A 13,865-nucleotide genomic window follows, 5' to 3' on the forward strand; every position below is an offset into this window, starting at 1 on the left:
CTTTGTATGACATTCATTTTGCTGTATTTATTATGGAGAAGCATCTTGCAACATCTTATCAATAAATGAGTGTGTACCTTTATAAGTATGCTTTTGATGCCAGTGATTGATTATTTACTAAATAAAATATAATATTATACTTTTTATTACTTCTGATGCTGCATATTCCTTATAGTGGAGTACATAGTGGAGTACATAGTGGAGTTCTTAAAAAATGAATTATAGGAGTAACTGTTTAAAGTTTACTCTTCTGAAAGGTCTGTTTAACTAAAAATACATAAAACAGAGTGTTTATTTCATCTTAAGCAGCTTCTTAGAAGATACAAGAAGAAATGAAACTCAGTTAGTGGTCCTTTCTCCATTCATCTTGTGCCATGCCACACTACATGATTCCACTGAACCAGAATCTCTTATCATACAGCTGTGCAACATTAAAGGATTCTTTTTTAAAATTGGATTAATGATTATGCATACCTCTGGTATTAAGATCAAACTTCTCAAATGTTCAGACATTCACAGTTGGGAATGAAGTCTTTTACTTTGGGACAAATTCAGCCTGGAGTGACAATTTCATAATATATATTGCAGGTGTACCTTATTACAGAGGTGCTGAAGATGGTATTTCAGGCATAAAAGTAGGTTCTAGGCCATTTTTGCAGTTCATACAACCCAGAGGAAACTTTTCTTAATTTTACCTGATATTCTTTATATCACATCTGATTTCAGGTCAGTGCTACATCCGTGGAAACAGGAGTTAACCTGGGTTGAGTGTATTCATGTGGAGCGACATGATTTGGTTCTGACAACTCAAAGCCTCACTTAGGCTCTCTCTGTACAGAGCAGTGTGTTATGTGAGAAGTGCAGTTGCATGTGTGGTTGGACTTCTTGCTTTTTCTTTCCATTTTTCAGAAGTCCTCAAGCATAGAGTGGGTGAAGAATGCTGTCAATAATTTGATATGTTCCTTTCAGCTGTGCATGTGATTGACTGAGAGAAGTTGGCTAAGTGTCCCTCTCTCTAGCTGTGGGGAGTTTGAGTCTGAAATTAATTTATATTAATTACTTACATTTTTTCAAAAGCAATTGTATACAATAATTCTGTGTAGTAAGGAGACAATAATGTTGGCTGTTGACTTCCTTTTGCTGTAACTTACGTAATAATAATACAGATTTTGTTTGTTTGATGTTATGTAGGTGTTTACTCTGTTATGGATTGCTGACTGGATGGTGCACCACTTCTGGAAAAAAGGAAAAGATCCTGACAGTTTTTCTATACCTTATCTTACTGCACTGGGAGATCTGCTTGGAACTGCCTTACTAGCTATAGGTTTTCATTTTCTGTGGCTCATAGGTGACAGAGATGGTGATGTTGGTGACTAATTATTCCAGTGGATGCAATGACTTTTTCTAGAATATTGACAAGACTGATCACTCCACTTGAGGGTCCTCAAAGTGACTGTTCCATTTGGTCTAAGTAAATCCAGTTGACACAGACATAAAACAGCCTTAATGATTTTAGTTTGGTTTGCATTTAAAAACTTGAATGGAACTAGGATACTTCAGACCTGTATTCCAAAACCAAGGTGAATTGCTGGTGATTGAAGACATCTGAGTAGACACAACAAGGGGTAGATCAATCCTTCATCAAGTTTTAAATTTTTAAAAGATCTGGTCTTTTAAAAGAACAGTTCCTTACCTGTATTGTGAACCAGAACAATCTCTAATTTCTCATTCAGCAGTGACAAAGAAAAGAGTAAGACCTAATCAGTGTCTTACCTTGTCTTTCCCTCCCAGGGACAAAGTGGGTATATTTTTTCATTTTGCCACAAGAGTGGCAGGGTAGACCTCAGATTAATTCATTTTCATAGACATTACCTGAATAGTTGATGTATTCTTATCTTGCAGTTTCAGTGCTGTAGCTCTCTGACCATTGTGGACTTGATTTCAGTAATGACTGTTATGGTGATTAGAACCCTGAATGTCCACACATGTTGTCACAAGCTTTATTTTCTGTATACTAACATACCCATCAGCATTTATAAAATTAGGCACTTGAAAAGTGTCTGCAGGGCTGAGCCCTTTCTTTTTGTGCTAAAAAGAGCAACCTAATTATTTTGCTGTTGTGATTTATTAGAACAAGAAAGTAGTAAAGACAAATAATGTGACACTGACTTGACCAATAATAATGGATGAATGATTAAAACTCCTTGTGTTGGAAAGTGTATGTTCATTTTAGCAACTGAAAAGATGTTTAACTAACTGATATTAATGGTGTTGTGATGGCCAGTATCCTGATTTTAATGAAGTATTTAGAGGTGTTGATTTAACTGTACATACTGATCCCTGCTTAAAACTTGAGGTATAAAAGATGAAGTTTCATTTTTAGGCACTTATGAAGTTACATAAACTTCTCAAATTCTGGAACTGTGTCATCCATTTCTAAGCAGAAATCTCTTCTAACAGGGGATTTGCTTTCAAACTGTGAAAGTAATATGGTCAATGAGGAAAATACGGTTTCTGAATGATTTCTCCTATTTGTAGACCTCAATATTTCAAATAACACTTCGATCATGACAACTTTGGTTGCCACTTTGAAAAAAAAGGTACTAATTACTCTGTTTTAAAATCTAGTGGAAGTTCCTCACAGCATACATTTTTCAAGGCTATAGCATAAATCCTAAATGCATAATTAAATAAATCATATTTTAAATGTTGTGGTTGAAAGTTTTAAATTTTGATATTTAAATTAAATTACTAAATCCATATATCAGCATATGTTTTAATCCTATAGTCATGTGCTTTATAAATACAAATCCTTTTTAATTTGATGGACCTACTCAGATGAGTAGATTATGTGGGTAAGTGTTAATAGGACTTCTATAGGTGTTGGTCACCTTAAACTCTTTGGAAGTTCAAAGTGTTTGCAACTTTGAAAATTAAACCAGCTATTCAGTGCCTACACGTGAATTTAGATGCCTGGATTTTAGCTCCCTCATTTAAACACTTTTATTTAAGCTTTTTCTTACAGTTATGATAATATAGTTGTTTGAATGAATCATATGTATTACGTCTTTTATTATGTGAGAGAAAGATGAAATCTTTCTAACTTCAGGTTCTCTGACTTTTCTTAGTTTGTATTAATGTTATTTAAAATAGTTTCTTGTATGTAGCATTGCGGGAAATACTCCTATTAAATAGTTTAAATGGAATAGATGTAACTCATTTTTAATTTTTTTTCAATAATGGATATTTATTTTTGATGCAAATGTAGATGCAAATTTTTTTACTTCTGTTAGAACTGCCATCTGAATCAACTAAACTGGCATTTCAAGCACCTATTAGAATTACTGGGTTTTACGGTCATTTTTAAATGAATTGCAGGGTTCTTAAAAATTAAAATTTCTTGAGATACTTGTAATCTGTGCTTATCTGATGGGTGAGGGTGTTGTAGTATTTAGTCATGGCAGTATCGTTAGTGTGTTAAATATTTTCCTAGTAAATAGGCAACTATTGGTACAGTTTGCTGACAAATGTGTGAGTGAATTCTCCCCCAGTCTGGGGGAGAAATGTTACATGGGTCAAATTCAGTCAAATTTGAAAAAGGGAAATATGTTGACCAACTGGAATAATCTGGGCTTGGAAACCATAAGTGATGGACAAGTGTAAAGGGGAAAGTTCATTGCATAGTTGAGAGAGCAAAACTCATATTGTGGGAAAGAAAAAGGTGCAAACTTTCACACAGCATTCATTATGAGAGGCGGGAGCAAACAGAAGGAAGTTATTTGGAGAAAAGAATCAAAAGGCACAGCCAAACTTGTTTCTCAGGAAGGGAAGAAAAATATAACTTGTGTTGAAAGGACTTGGGGAAGAGGTGTAAAAAGAGATACTTTGGGGAATGGTGGAAGTGAGTGGGGAAAAAAAGGAATGCTCTTAGATATGATTAAAGAGGAACTTGAGTGAGGAAAGAAGTATGACATTGATAAAACAGGGAGAGTCTTGACATCTGGAAGAACAAGATGTTAATAAATTATCTATGATGTGGAAAAGGGTTTGATTCCTATGTGGAAGGAGCATTTTATAAACTTACAGGGTTTGCAAACTCTGCTACCTCGTGTTATGAAGGCAAAAAGCTCTTACCACTGATTTCTAGAGGGAGCAGTATTCCAGCCATGAGGATAATATGGGAGATGACACAAAAGAGTACTTGGATAAAAGAGAATTTTATCAAGTACTCAAAAACCATACTCTCTAAACCAACTTTAACTCTAGCCAAGTCAGCCTTTTCACAGTATTCCACCAACTTGATTTTTTAAACACAGCCCAGTACGAGTGAATTACTTCATTTGTGTGTGGGTAAGAAATGTTACTAGAAATTCTGTCAAATTGTGTGCTTTTTGTACATTGAAAGGGACATCCTGAAATGTTATTCTGTGTCTTGTTATCAAAGCAGCCGTATTTTATAATCTGGCAGATAAAATGATGACTCTGTGTTAAAAATCATTAAGTGTTTTCCTCCCCTCCACCTGCTAGAAGATTCTTTCAAACCTTCCTTTATAATGTCCTGCCTAACTAGGGCTATGGCTGATTCACATCTATTTGCTTTTGTGTCAGCATGGAGCACTTTCTTTGATTCTTGCTTATATCGGCTCATTCACCTCATTTAAGCTGTGGATCACCTTAAAGCTCCTCCTGCAACTTCTTGTACAGATTTTCAATCTGCTGATGAGCTGGACCAGCCAAAAGCTCCAGGTGCTTTGCCTTACAAGTTACTGTCTATAATCTGATGCTGAGTAACTCTTGGAGTTCTCTTGTTTGGTCATTCTTAATGTCTGCTGGGTTTTTTTTCTCTGCTTCAGAAATATCTCTAGGGTAAGTAGAAGGACGGGCGGGTTATTTGAAATGTGTATCATTTTCCATTCTGAAGGACTTTGTGACCATCTCAATTGCTCCATGAGCACGAATGGAAGGGGATAATCTCATTTGCAGAGTACAACCAAATGCAGCTTTAAAAGTTGGAGTCAGTAGTGTTTCATACTGTAGGAGTTTTCTTTTTCTATGTAATGCTTTGAAATGATGTTGGAATTCTGAATGAATGCCTGAATGGCTCCAGCTTCTTTTTAGAGTGATTATACAGCTGGGATAGTTCCACAGCTCTATTATGCTGTTTGATATAGGGGAGGATTCTTCTTTTAACATATGTAGATCAATACTTTGATTTTTATAACATCAGTATACACCTTGTCTTAATCTGTGATGTTTAAATTGGCAAGATCCTTCCACTCCCATGTTTAATATATTAATTTCACTGGGATGTTTAGAATGCTGATGAGAAACTGGTGAGCAGTAAATTAATTTCACTTCTTTTTACAATTTGCAAACAAAATTAGACTTTTCTCATACAAAGATTAGAACAGCACGAGGATTAAGTCTTTATAAATGCAGAATATTTTGCAGAATCAGGATTCAAAATAAGACCTATCATCTTTTTAATGGATTTGCGATTTCACTTCAGTTCTGAGTATCACAAAAAGCTCTCTTAAGTCCAAGAATAGCCCAGAATATGCATCAGGAAACAGTAGTATAAGCACAAGTGAAATGAAGTGTTTGAAATTCCTTATTATTATTGTAATGGTAAAACTGCTATTGCAAATGAGATAGTCTCTTTAGAGGTGCAGAAAATGGCAACAGAATAGGGTAATTGAATTATAACCTGCTTTAAAAAAAGTAAGATAATGTTCATAAACTGTAACCAAGGAATTGAAAACATTGTGAAGTCCGTTAGTAGGATTTTTCTTTTATTTCTGCTTAAATTTTTTGTGATACCACGCGTTGTTTTGATTGTGTTCTCTAATCCATTCCTAATCACGTCAACCTGTTGCTCAGCAATCTTTTGGATTATCGTTTTCCCATATGTATTCAAAGTTAAAAAATCAGCTTTTTGTACATCTAGTTGGGGGGAAGAACAAGGAAAGAGATGCATGTTGTCCTTAAAGCCTCATTCTGATAGTCCTAAAGAGAAGTCTTTCTGTTAAATTCAATGAAAATTTGATCATCATGCATGCTGTGCATGAATACTCCAGGGAATCTGGTATTAGCCAGACATGAATAATTCATGATTAAAGCTAAGAACTGATATACTTAGTAAATGTACAAGATTGCCATATTGTGGGTGGGTACCCAAGAGCAGGAGTCATGCAGCATTGGCAGGGCTGACCTTCCCTGCAGCTGGAAACTTAATTTGATTTCAAATCCTGCTAGTTGTTTATTTAATATGCAACCTAGTCTGTCATGTCCTCTGTTTATGCTTTTGTTTCTTGGTCCAAACTATACTTGTAATCTGCTTCTTCCTTTACTTAGCATTCTTCAACTTGATCTTTTGGGAGATTGTTTCCTCTTCAAGAGCTCCTAAAAGTCTTGAGAGGTCAAGGAATAATTTTAAATCTGCTTTTTTGCAAGTAAAATAGGGTCCTGAATGAATTAGATTAGTAGATAACTACTAACTTCTGAACAGATCCTCAAGAATTAATATCTCTAAGTTCTCAGGTTTACATTCTAAGTTTTACTGTGAACAGGATCTTAAGAAGATTTTGTCTGTTTACTTCTTTTTTTCTGTCATCTCCTGGTTCAGATTAATGAAATTGTTGCTATGTCCTGTCTACAGTAGAAGAACATTTTAATAAGCCTGACATAATAAATAGTATTTAAAAAATTATGAGCAACAATACTTGTTTTATACTTGAGAAGCAAGCATCCACTACGTTCCTGTGAATCCTCATACTAGGGTTAGCTTTAGATCATCCAAAGCTCTCTTTTTTCACTTAAAATGGATGAGTACCTCTGGAGTTTGGAGCATTTCCAAAGTGAAAGTGAACTTGTTAAGCTTGATCACATTTAGGTAACTGAGATCAGCTCAGGTACCATTTTGTAGACAAAAATGTGGATGATTGGGAGACATAAGCAAGCTCTGTATTTGTCTAATACATGAAGTTCTCTCTGTTTCATTCATTGCATCTTAATGCTTTGCTATTGCCATTGTCTTCAGGCCCAATCCATTAAGGCCACTGAGCACTATGGTAGTGTAAGTCTATCACATACATATGGTACTGTGGTCCCCCACTGTAACAAAAGACAGAAAGGACTTTGAAAAAAAACCAAAACCTTAAGAAACCTGCGTGTCATTTGTGCAAAATGTGTAAGATCTAAAATGCTGCGAATTCAGATACAAAACGACGTACTCATTCTCAGGCTTCATTTCCATCTGGCCTTTGCTCTATTCTCAAACTAGAAAGCTGCTTCATTTTTTTAAAAAAAAATTTTTTTAAAAGATCAAGGTCAAGAAACCTGTCTCTGTTAGACACCATGTCTGGTTACGTGCCTTGCATGTAAGACTGACATAAGCTAAGACTACATTCGTCCCTTATAGAGACTAAATCCCTTGCTTTGAGCCTGACTATATAGTCTTGGCATTAAACAGCCTATGGCATTGGCACAGTGCTGGCTGTGTGGGGTTTTCACCCCCGTGACTCTGTACCTGGAAGAGCTGACACTGAGACACCCACGGTGTTGCAGCAATGTCCATCAGTTCAAAGGAAGTCCAGTTCTGTGTTTGCTACAAAAATTGCATTTTAAACATTTATTGAAACCTGTAAATATTTCAAAGTCCTTCTGACTTTAGATTATTGCATTACATGAATATTTAATAGATAGAGAAGCTGCACTTAAAGCACTGATTAATGCACACATACCTCTGGAATTTTTATCTCTTTTAGACCGGCACTAAGAGAAACAAATATTTTTAGCACTGGTTACAAGAAGCATAGGAATCCTCTCACAACATGAGACAAAACTAATGACTCTTTACCTTTCTGGTTGTTGATTCTCATTCAACTCTAACAACATTGCATCCACTTTTCTGGCATATTATGGAATTGAGGTGTTCAGTGAAAGCTCATTTTTAGTTGTCTGATTTTTTTCAGGACCACAGCACACCTGCAGGAACCTCAACCGTGCCATGTGTATCCCTCACATATGTGCATGGTCAATCTCTTGCTAGATAAGGACTGTCTTGTAATCCATTTTTGTCCCGTTCATACCTCTATAAAAACCTCCTGCCACACATAAGAGGAGATTTTTTTTTTTCCATTTCTTCTGCTTTTAGAAAGGTATGGCTTACAGCTCTATGGACTAGGCAAGACCGACCCATGCACCCTCTGTATGCTCTGAGGACAGTTGTCTCCAGTATGCAGGAAGTCCTTGTAAGCTACAGAATAACTGGGAGTCCCTTTTCCAATACAAGCCCTCAGGATCAGGAATAGGAGGGCTGTTGCCACATAGCTCAGGGGAGATCTGTGTGCTTGCCTCTCAGGGCTACAGGGGGATGCTCATGGCTATGCAGCAGAGGCAATTTTGTATAATACTGATACCAATTTAACTCCTCTTGTGAAATGGGAGAATTGGCCTGGAATCCTTAGTCACTAACAACCCACAACAAATTAAACTTCAATTTTTTTTATTAAGACAATTCAGGCCAAAAAATGCAAGGAGTTATGTTTGCTCTGTATGGCAGACTGATGGTCACTTGATAGAAATGAACGACTGTGAGTGACAGGGGGATAGGATGCCCAGGTTTAGGAGCCTCTCTGCTGTCTGACAGCCTCTGAGAAGAAGGGAAAGCATCTGGCAATGCAGCACAGGACTGCATTCAGTTCACATCTATCAAGACTTATACCCAAATTGCATCAGCAAGATCTCTGATGCAGAAGGAAAACATTAGTTATCACCATCATCTTTTCAGCTAATTATCCTGAGGCTTTTTATCTGATCAAAGGGAAAATGTGAACATATTTCACTCGGAAACAGGAGCACACCTGGCTGAGTACATCTACTGAAATGTCCTGCTGCAGGGAAAGCTAAAGTGTCTGTCTCCAGCTGGAAATCTCTGTGCTCCTCAAAAGCTCACTTTGCATGGTAATTTGATAATAATGGAGGAGTTAACAGTAACACCCATCACAGGAACTATGACAACACCCATGAGAAAAAGGCTGACTGCAGCCTTATCCTGGTTTAGGATATGGAGGGCACATAATTCCTAAGGAGCTTCTGCTGTTCAAAATCAAGGACAAAACATCTTAAACCTGAAACCTGTTAGTTATTTCAGAAGTATTCACCTGAATGCTTTCCATCTGACATCTTTACATCATGAAAAGTAAGACTGAAATCCAGACACTGCAAACCAAGTGTGTAACTCCTTGCTAAGGAACTGGGACAGAGCTTATGTGCTCTGCTCTGGCTGCATTTCCCCAGCATGGAATACTCTTTTATATGAGAGCATTTATAGGTTTTAATCAGCTTCCAGAATCCCCGCTAAAGATTTGCTAGGTAACGTGAAACACACTACAATAAGCAGGATTGCAATAAGCAAAGCAGGATTGTTCACCCCACTGTGTTCTCAAACATTTCCTCTCATTTAATTCTCAGTGTTTCACAAGGAGACTCCCCAAACTGAGACTTTCCATCTTACATTTCCTCCCATCTTGCAGTCCTTTTCCGTAGTTATGCAGACTTTAATTTGTCACCTGAATTGCACTCAGCCATGCCTCCTTCTAATCCTTGCACTTCAAGGGTTTTTTTAATTTGAAAATGGTGGATTTAATTTTTGAGATTTTCCTAAGTGAAAAAGGGATGCTTTAAAAGCATCTGCTGTAGGAATGATACATACAGCACATAAAATTGTATTGCATGAACACAGCAGTAACATTTTTATGATAAACTAGCAAAGTACATTGTAAAATTAATTCAAAATAGTTAAATTGTTATGTCCTTCCATAAAAGTGAAGGAAAATTTTGTCATAAATCATGAATAGCTATAATTCCTGGAAGGAATATATTTTGTTTTTCTTGAATGGATGTCTCAACATTTACCTGGACACCTCTGCAACCAACACTTGCCTCTTCTTATTGTGGCTGCTTGCTCTGATTTGACCTCTCTTTCTAAATTAATTTCTTTCAAGTTTAAAAAAAGGATAAAAAAATGCAGTGATTGATCACATTCATAGAGCAATCAAATTTTAAAAAAACCCCAACACCTCTACTTTAGACATAAAACTAAACCTTAGCTAGAATGGTTATCTGCTAAAGTAAGTCTGACTAAATTGAGCCTAAGAAAGGCTTAAACCCCATCTTTGCACAAGCTTTTATGGTAAATTGGGGCTGTTGTGGGCTGCAGGTTTTGACTTGATGTAGGGCTGCAAATACCTACTGAACAGCACAGAGACCTCTTGCTGCTAAAAAGTCATGAATTGTCACAGTAAAATTCTAGTTTTTAGAATAAACCAAAGCTTAGTGGCTAAAGTGTTATTATTCAGCTGTATGTTACTCTGACAGCTTTATGTATTAGTGAAAAATACAGAAATGAGGGCATAAACTTTGGATTGATTTGGATTCAAAACAGCTTTGCTAGTTGCTTGCTTTTTAATTAAAAACTCTGATTGAAATGAGATTTTCAAATCCACATAAATTTACTTTAAATGCTATGTCTCATTTTCCAACATGAACTTTCCATTAATTACCTAGTGATAGGACATGTGCACCTAAAGAAATATTAGCTCAGGCTGCATTTACTCAAAAAAAATGGGGACAGAGGAATCAATTTCAATTCAAAATTAGTAACATTATTAAATATTGGCAAAATATATTTTAAACAACGTATAAATGAATGATAATATTTTCTTTTTTCTTCCATGAATAGGTCACTACTCTGGGTCCTAAATGGCTCTGACTTAGCCAGCAGTGAGTTGAATCTCATAGTCAGGAGGCTTGAGCACCCCAGTAGAATGACATTTCAAATAACAGTGGAAACAGTTGGCTTTTTGTCATGCCAATAGGAAAGAGAAATTTGATTTTCCTCTTTAATACATTTTTTTTAAAAAACTGATTTGCATACAAGTTGGGGAGGTGGCTTTTGGATATGTTGACCTTTAGCACACTGAAGAATAAAACCAGAGTCTAATTTTTCAAAATTTTCAGTCTTTGGCAAACTTGTAGGTGCACCTGGAAAAGCAAGATTTTTTTTGTGGCATCAGGAGTCTTGTACGTGATGATGTGTAACACAACTAGTGAGAAAAGCACTGTGCTGCTGGTTGGGAAGCATATGCTCTGGTTTCTTCTCTGCACTTGTTTAATTTTTTTCTCTTTTCCTTCCAGTTTCCCTTATTTTAAATGTTTTTGCAATTATGATGGAATTAAATGAAATGCACTTGCATCCAAACAAAGGTAGGGAAGTGCTTGCACAGGGAGTGTATTATGACTACAGGAACAGGCTTTCTTCAAACTTTGCATTAGCTCCACTGGAATTACTCACTTGGGCAAGGGGACACCTCAGTCATGCAGGATCCTTACAGTTTGTCACATCCCCCAGTGCCCCGGGGGTGCTGCACAGAGCTCTGCTGCTGCCAGCTCTACTGTCGTACAGCGGCTGTCTGAGGTCTTTGCTGCAGGCAGCTCCTGGGTACAAAAATGAAGGGGTTTTGTAAATTTGTAATTATTTAATGGAAAGATTGAGGCTTGCCAAAAGGACAAATCCTCGAGCTTCCTTCCACTGGTGCTTTTGTGAGTCTGTGGCAGTATCGAGGACTGGGCTTCTCTCTCTGCTATTCTTACAAGCAACAAAGGAAATCACCCAATAGTTGTGCACCCAAGAGCTGTGCAGAGAGGCCATTTCTTACCCCATTGCCTCAAAAATGGAAGTTTCCAGTTTTGTGTGCATGTGACTTCAATTTTGTAAAGCCCCCAGCTCCCTCCCTCCATGGCTGACCTCTGCAGCTGCTGGTTCCCCTTGCCTGTGCTCGGTTCCCTGGTGTGCTCTAGTGCACTGATCCCTACACAGCCAAGGGATTTCCTGGAGATTTCTCCTGGCCCTTGTTTCTGCATGGCACTGCACTCCACCTCTGTGAATGCAGCTGAGGGGCTCTCTCAGGGCAGTACAGTGGCGAGAGACCCATGCACTGCCAGAACGGGATTGCATCACTTCCAAGAGTGTGTATTCCCTGCCCTGCCAAGCTGCCAAAGGGATACAGAACAATCAGCAGAGTGGCCAGACTCAGGCTAAGTGCTCACTTAGATCCAGTCCTTCTCAAGACCTTCTTAATTATCTCCCTCTGATTGAGACTGTAGAAGACACAAATCACCAATGTTTTGAAAGGTGAAGGTTGTTATCTTAATACTGCACAGCCAAGTTGTGATTTCAATAAACAGTGCTGCAGTTCTGCCTATTAATTAGGGAGTGCAGGGTAATGGGGCATTTGAGGTGGGAATGGGCTTGGCCAGTGCCCCACCATGTGCTATGACACTTGCTCAGCAGATTGCCTATTTTCTGTTTGTCTCTGCTCTCACTGTGAATGATGTTTGCCTTGTGAGGAGTGGGGCTGGCAGATTCAATGGTCTGTTTGTCACTGGCAGGGCTGCACCCAGAATGTGGCATTCAGTTTTGGGGCCCTCCCCAATTCAAGAGGCATGTTAAGATGCTGAAGAGGTTACAGTGATGGGATACCAAGATGTTCTGTCACATAAAGCATGTCACCTACAAAGAGATCTTGAGTTTGTCTTCAAAGCTCAGTTGGAAGTTTCCACTTTGGGGTTAGATGTGGCCTCAGTGAATACCACGCAGGCTTGGGGACTGCTGGAAATGTTAAACTCAAAGCCATTATTAGGGGATTCACATGAAGGTGAGCAAGCACGTGGCCTGAAGCTCATCACGTACCTGGAGTTTACGTCATCTGTCTGGCTCTAAATCACCCTTGCTTGAGGTAGGACAATGTTTCTGGGCATGCAACAGGTCTTAAACTGACAGCCCTCATCCTTGCTGGCTGGGAACTCGAGAAAGAAGAGGAGTAAGAGGGATGCTGTTAGATGACTTTAGCTTTCCTGCTCCACAGTAGTAGATCATTTTAAGTCTTCTGTGTGTCCTGCCACAATAACACAGGTGAGAAAGCAAAGCCATGTAGACAAAAATCCCACCCTGAAAAATCCACCCTGAAAGCATGAGCCAGAAATAAAGCACACAGAGAGGAACTTTCTTTCTTCAATTTAATTGAAGTTACTTAGAAAAATAATCAGGCTTGAATGGCTTTTTTAAGGAAAGATTCATGAGCAGTTCACACTTCTGTTGGCAATGTATAATTTAGCTTTTTTCTTTATTAACAGTATATTTAAGTATGAGGAGATACTTTTCTACAACAAGCCTTCTACTGCATACAAATAGGTTAAAAAAAAATCCAACCCCACATTGATGTTAAATTATTCGTACACGTATTGTGCATGCATGTAAGAAAATAACACTCTCTGTAACAAGAGTAATAGTAAGGACAGTCCCTTTTTGTACCTGAAAAGTGCAGCAGACTACAGTGAAACCCTAAAACATTTTACTTCTAAAAGCACTTCTGCTTGTGGATTATTTATTTCACTTGTCTTACACAGCGCATGGTTCAGGCAGTTTGCACATTTCTGTGGTAATGGATGTGGTTTACAAAGAGGCTGAAGCATGGACCAAGTCAGGTTTGGGGGGACCTTCCACCACCCAGGAGTCACCACCATGTTCGATGGGCCAAATCCAGCCTGCCCTCCAGGTTAAGGTGCTTGGGGCCATCTGGGGAGAATGAACCCCTGGCTGTGGGTATTGTGCCGAGTACAGAGCCACCAGCACTGCTGGGCTCAGCGCTGGCCACGCCAAGTGACAGGGAGGCATCAGCTGCTCAGAGATAAGGAATCACTGCTCCAGCAGCTTTGAGGGGCTGGGGACAGAGGTGGGGAGCAAGACTTCCCCCATCGGGTCCTCTCTGTGCTCATCATGACTTGATCATAACTAATGCACA

General features: G+C 38.2%; 1 protein-coding gene across 3 annotated transcripts in view; it reads left to right on the forward strand.

The window, feature by feature from the left end:
• SLC41A2 (solute carrier family 41 member 2) overlaps nucleotides 1-6,740 on the forward strand; it is a 52,606-nt gene extending 45,866 nt beyond the window's left edge. For 2 of the 3 annotated variants that reach the window (XM_051784377.1, XM_051784378.1), the window contains exon 12: nucleotides 1,192-6,740. In XM_051784377.1, coding sequence (XP_051640337.1) covers nucleotides 1,192-1,377 — 186 coding nt within the window. In that variant the 3' untranslated portion in view covers nucleotides 1,378-6,740. The remainder of the gene's footprint in view (nucleotides 1-1,191) is intronic. The other variant, XM_051784375.1, reaches the window with a different exon arrangement.
• The last annotated feature ends 7,125 nt before the right edge of the window (nucleotides 6,741-13,865 follow it).

Source organism: Manacus candei, unplaced genomic scaffold (genome assembly GCF_025592945.1).
Source record: "Manacus candei isolate 608988 ecotype Guabito, Panama unplaced genomic scaffold, ASM2559294v1 h1tg000018l, whole genome shotgun sequence".
Classification (NCBI taxonomy): Eukaryota; Metazoa; Chordata; class Aves; order Passeriformes; family Pipridae; genus Manacus; species Manacus candei.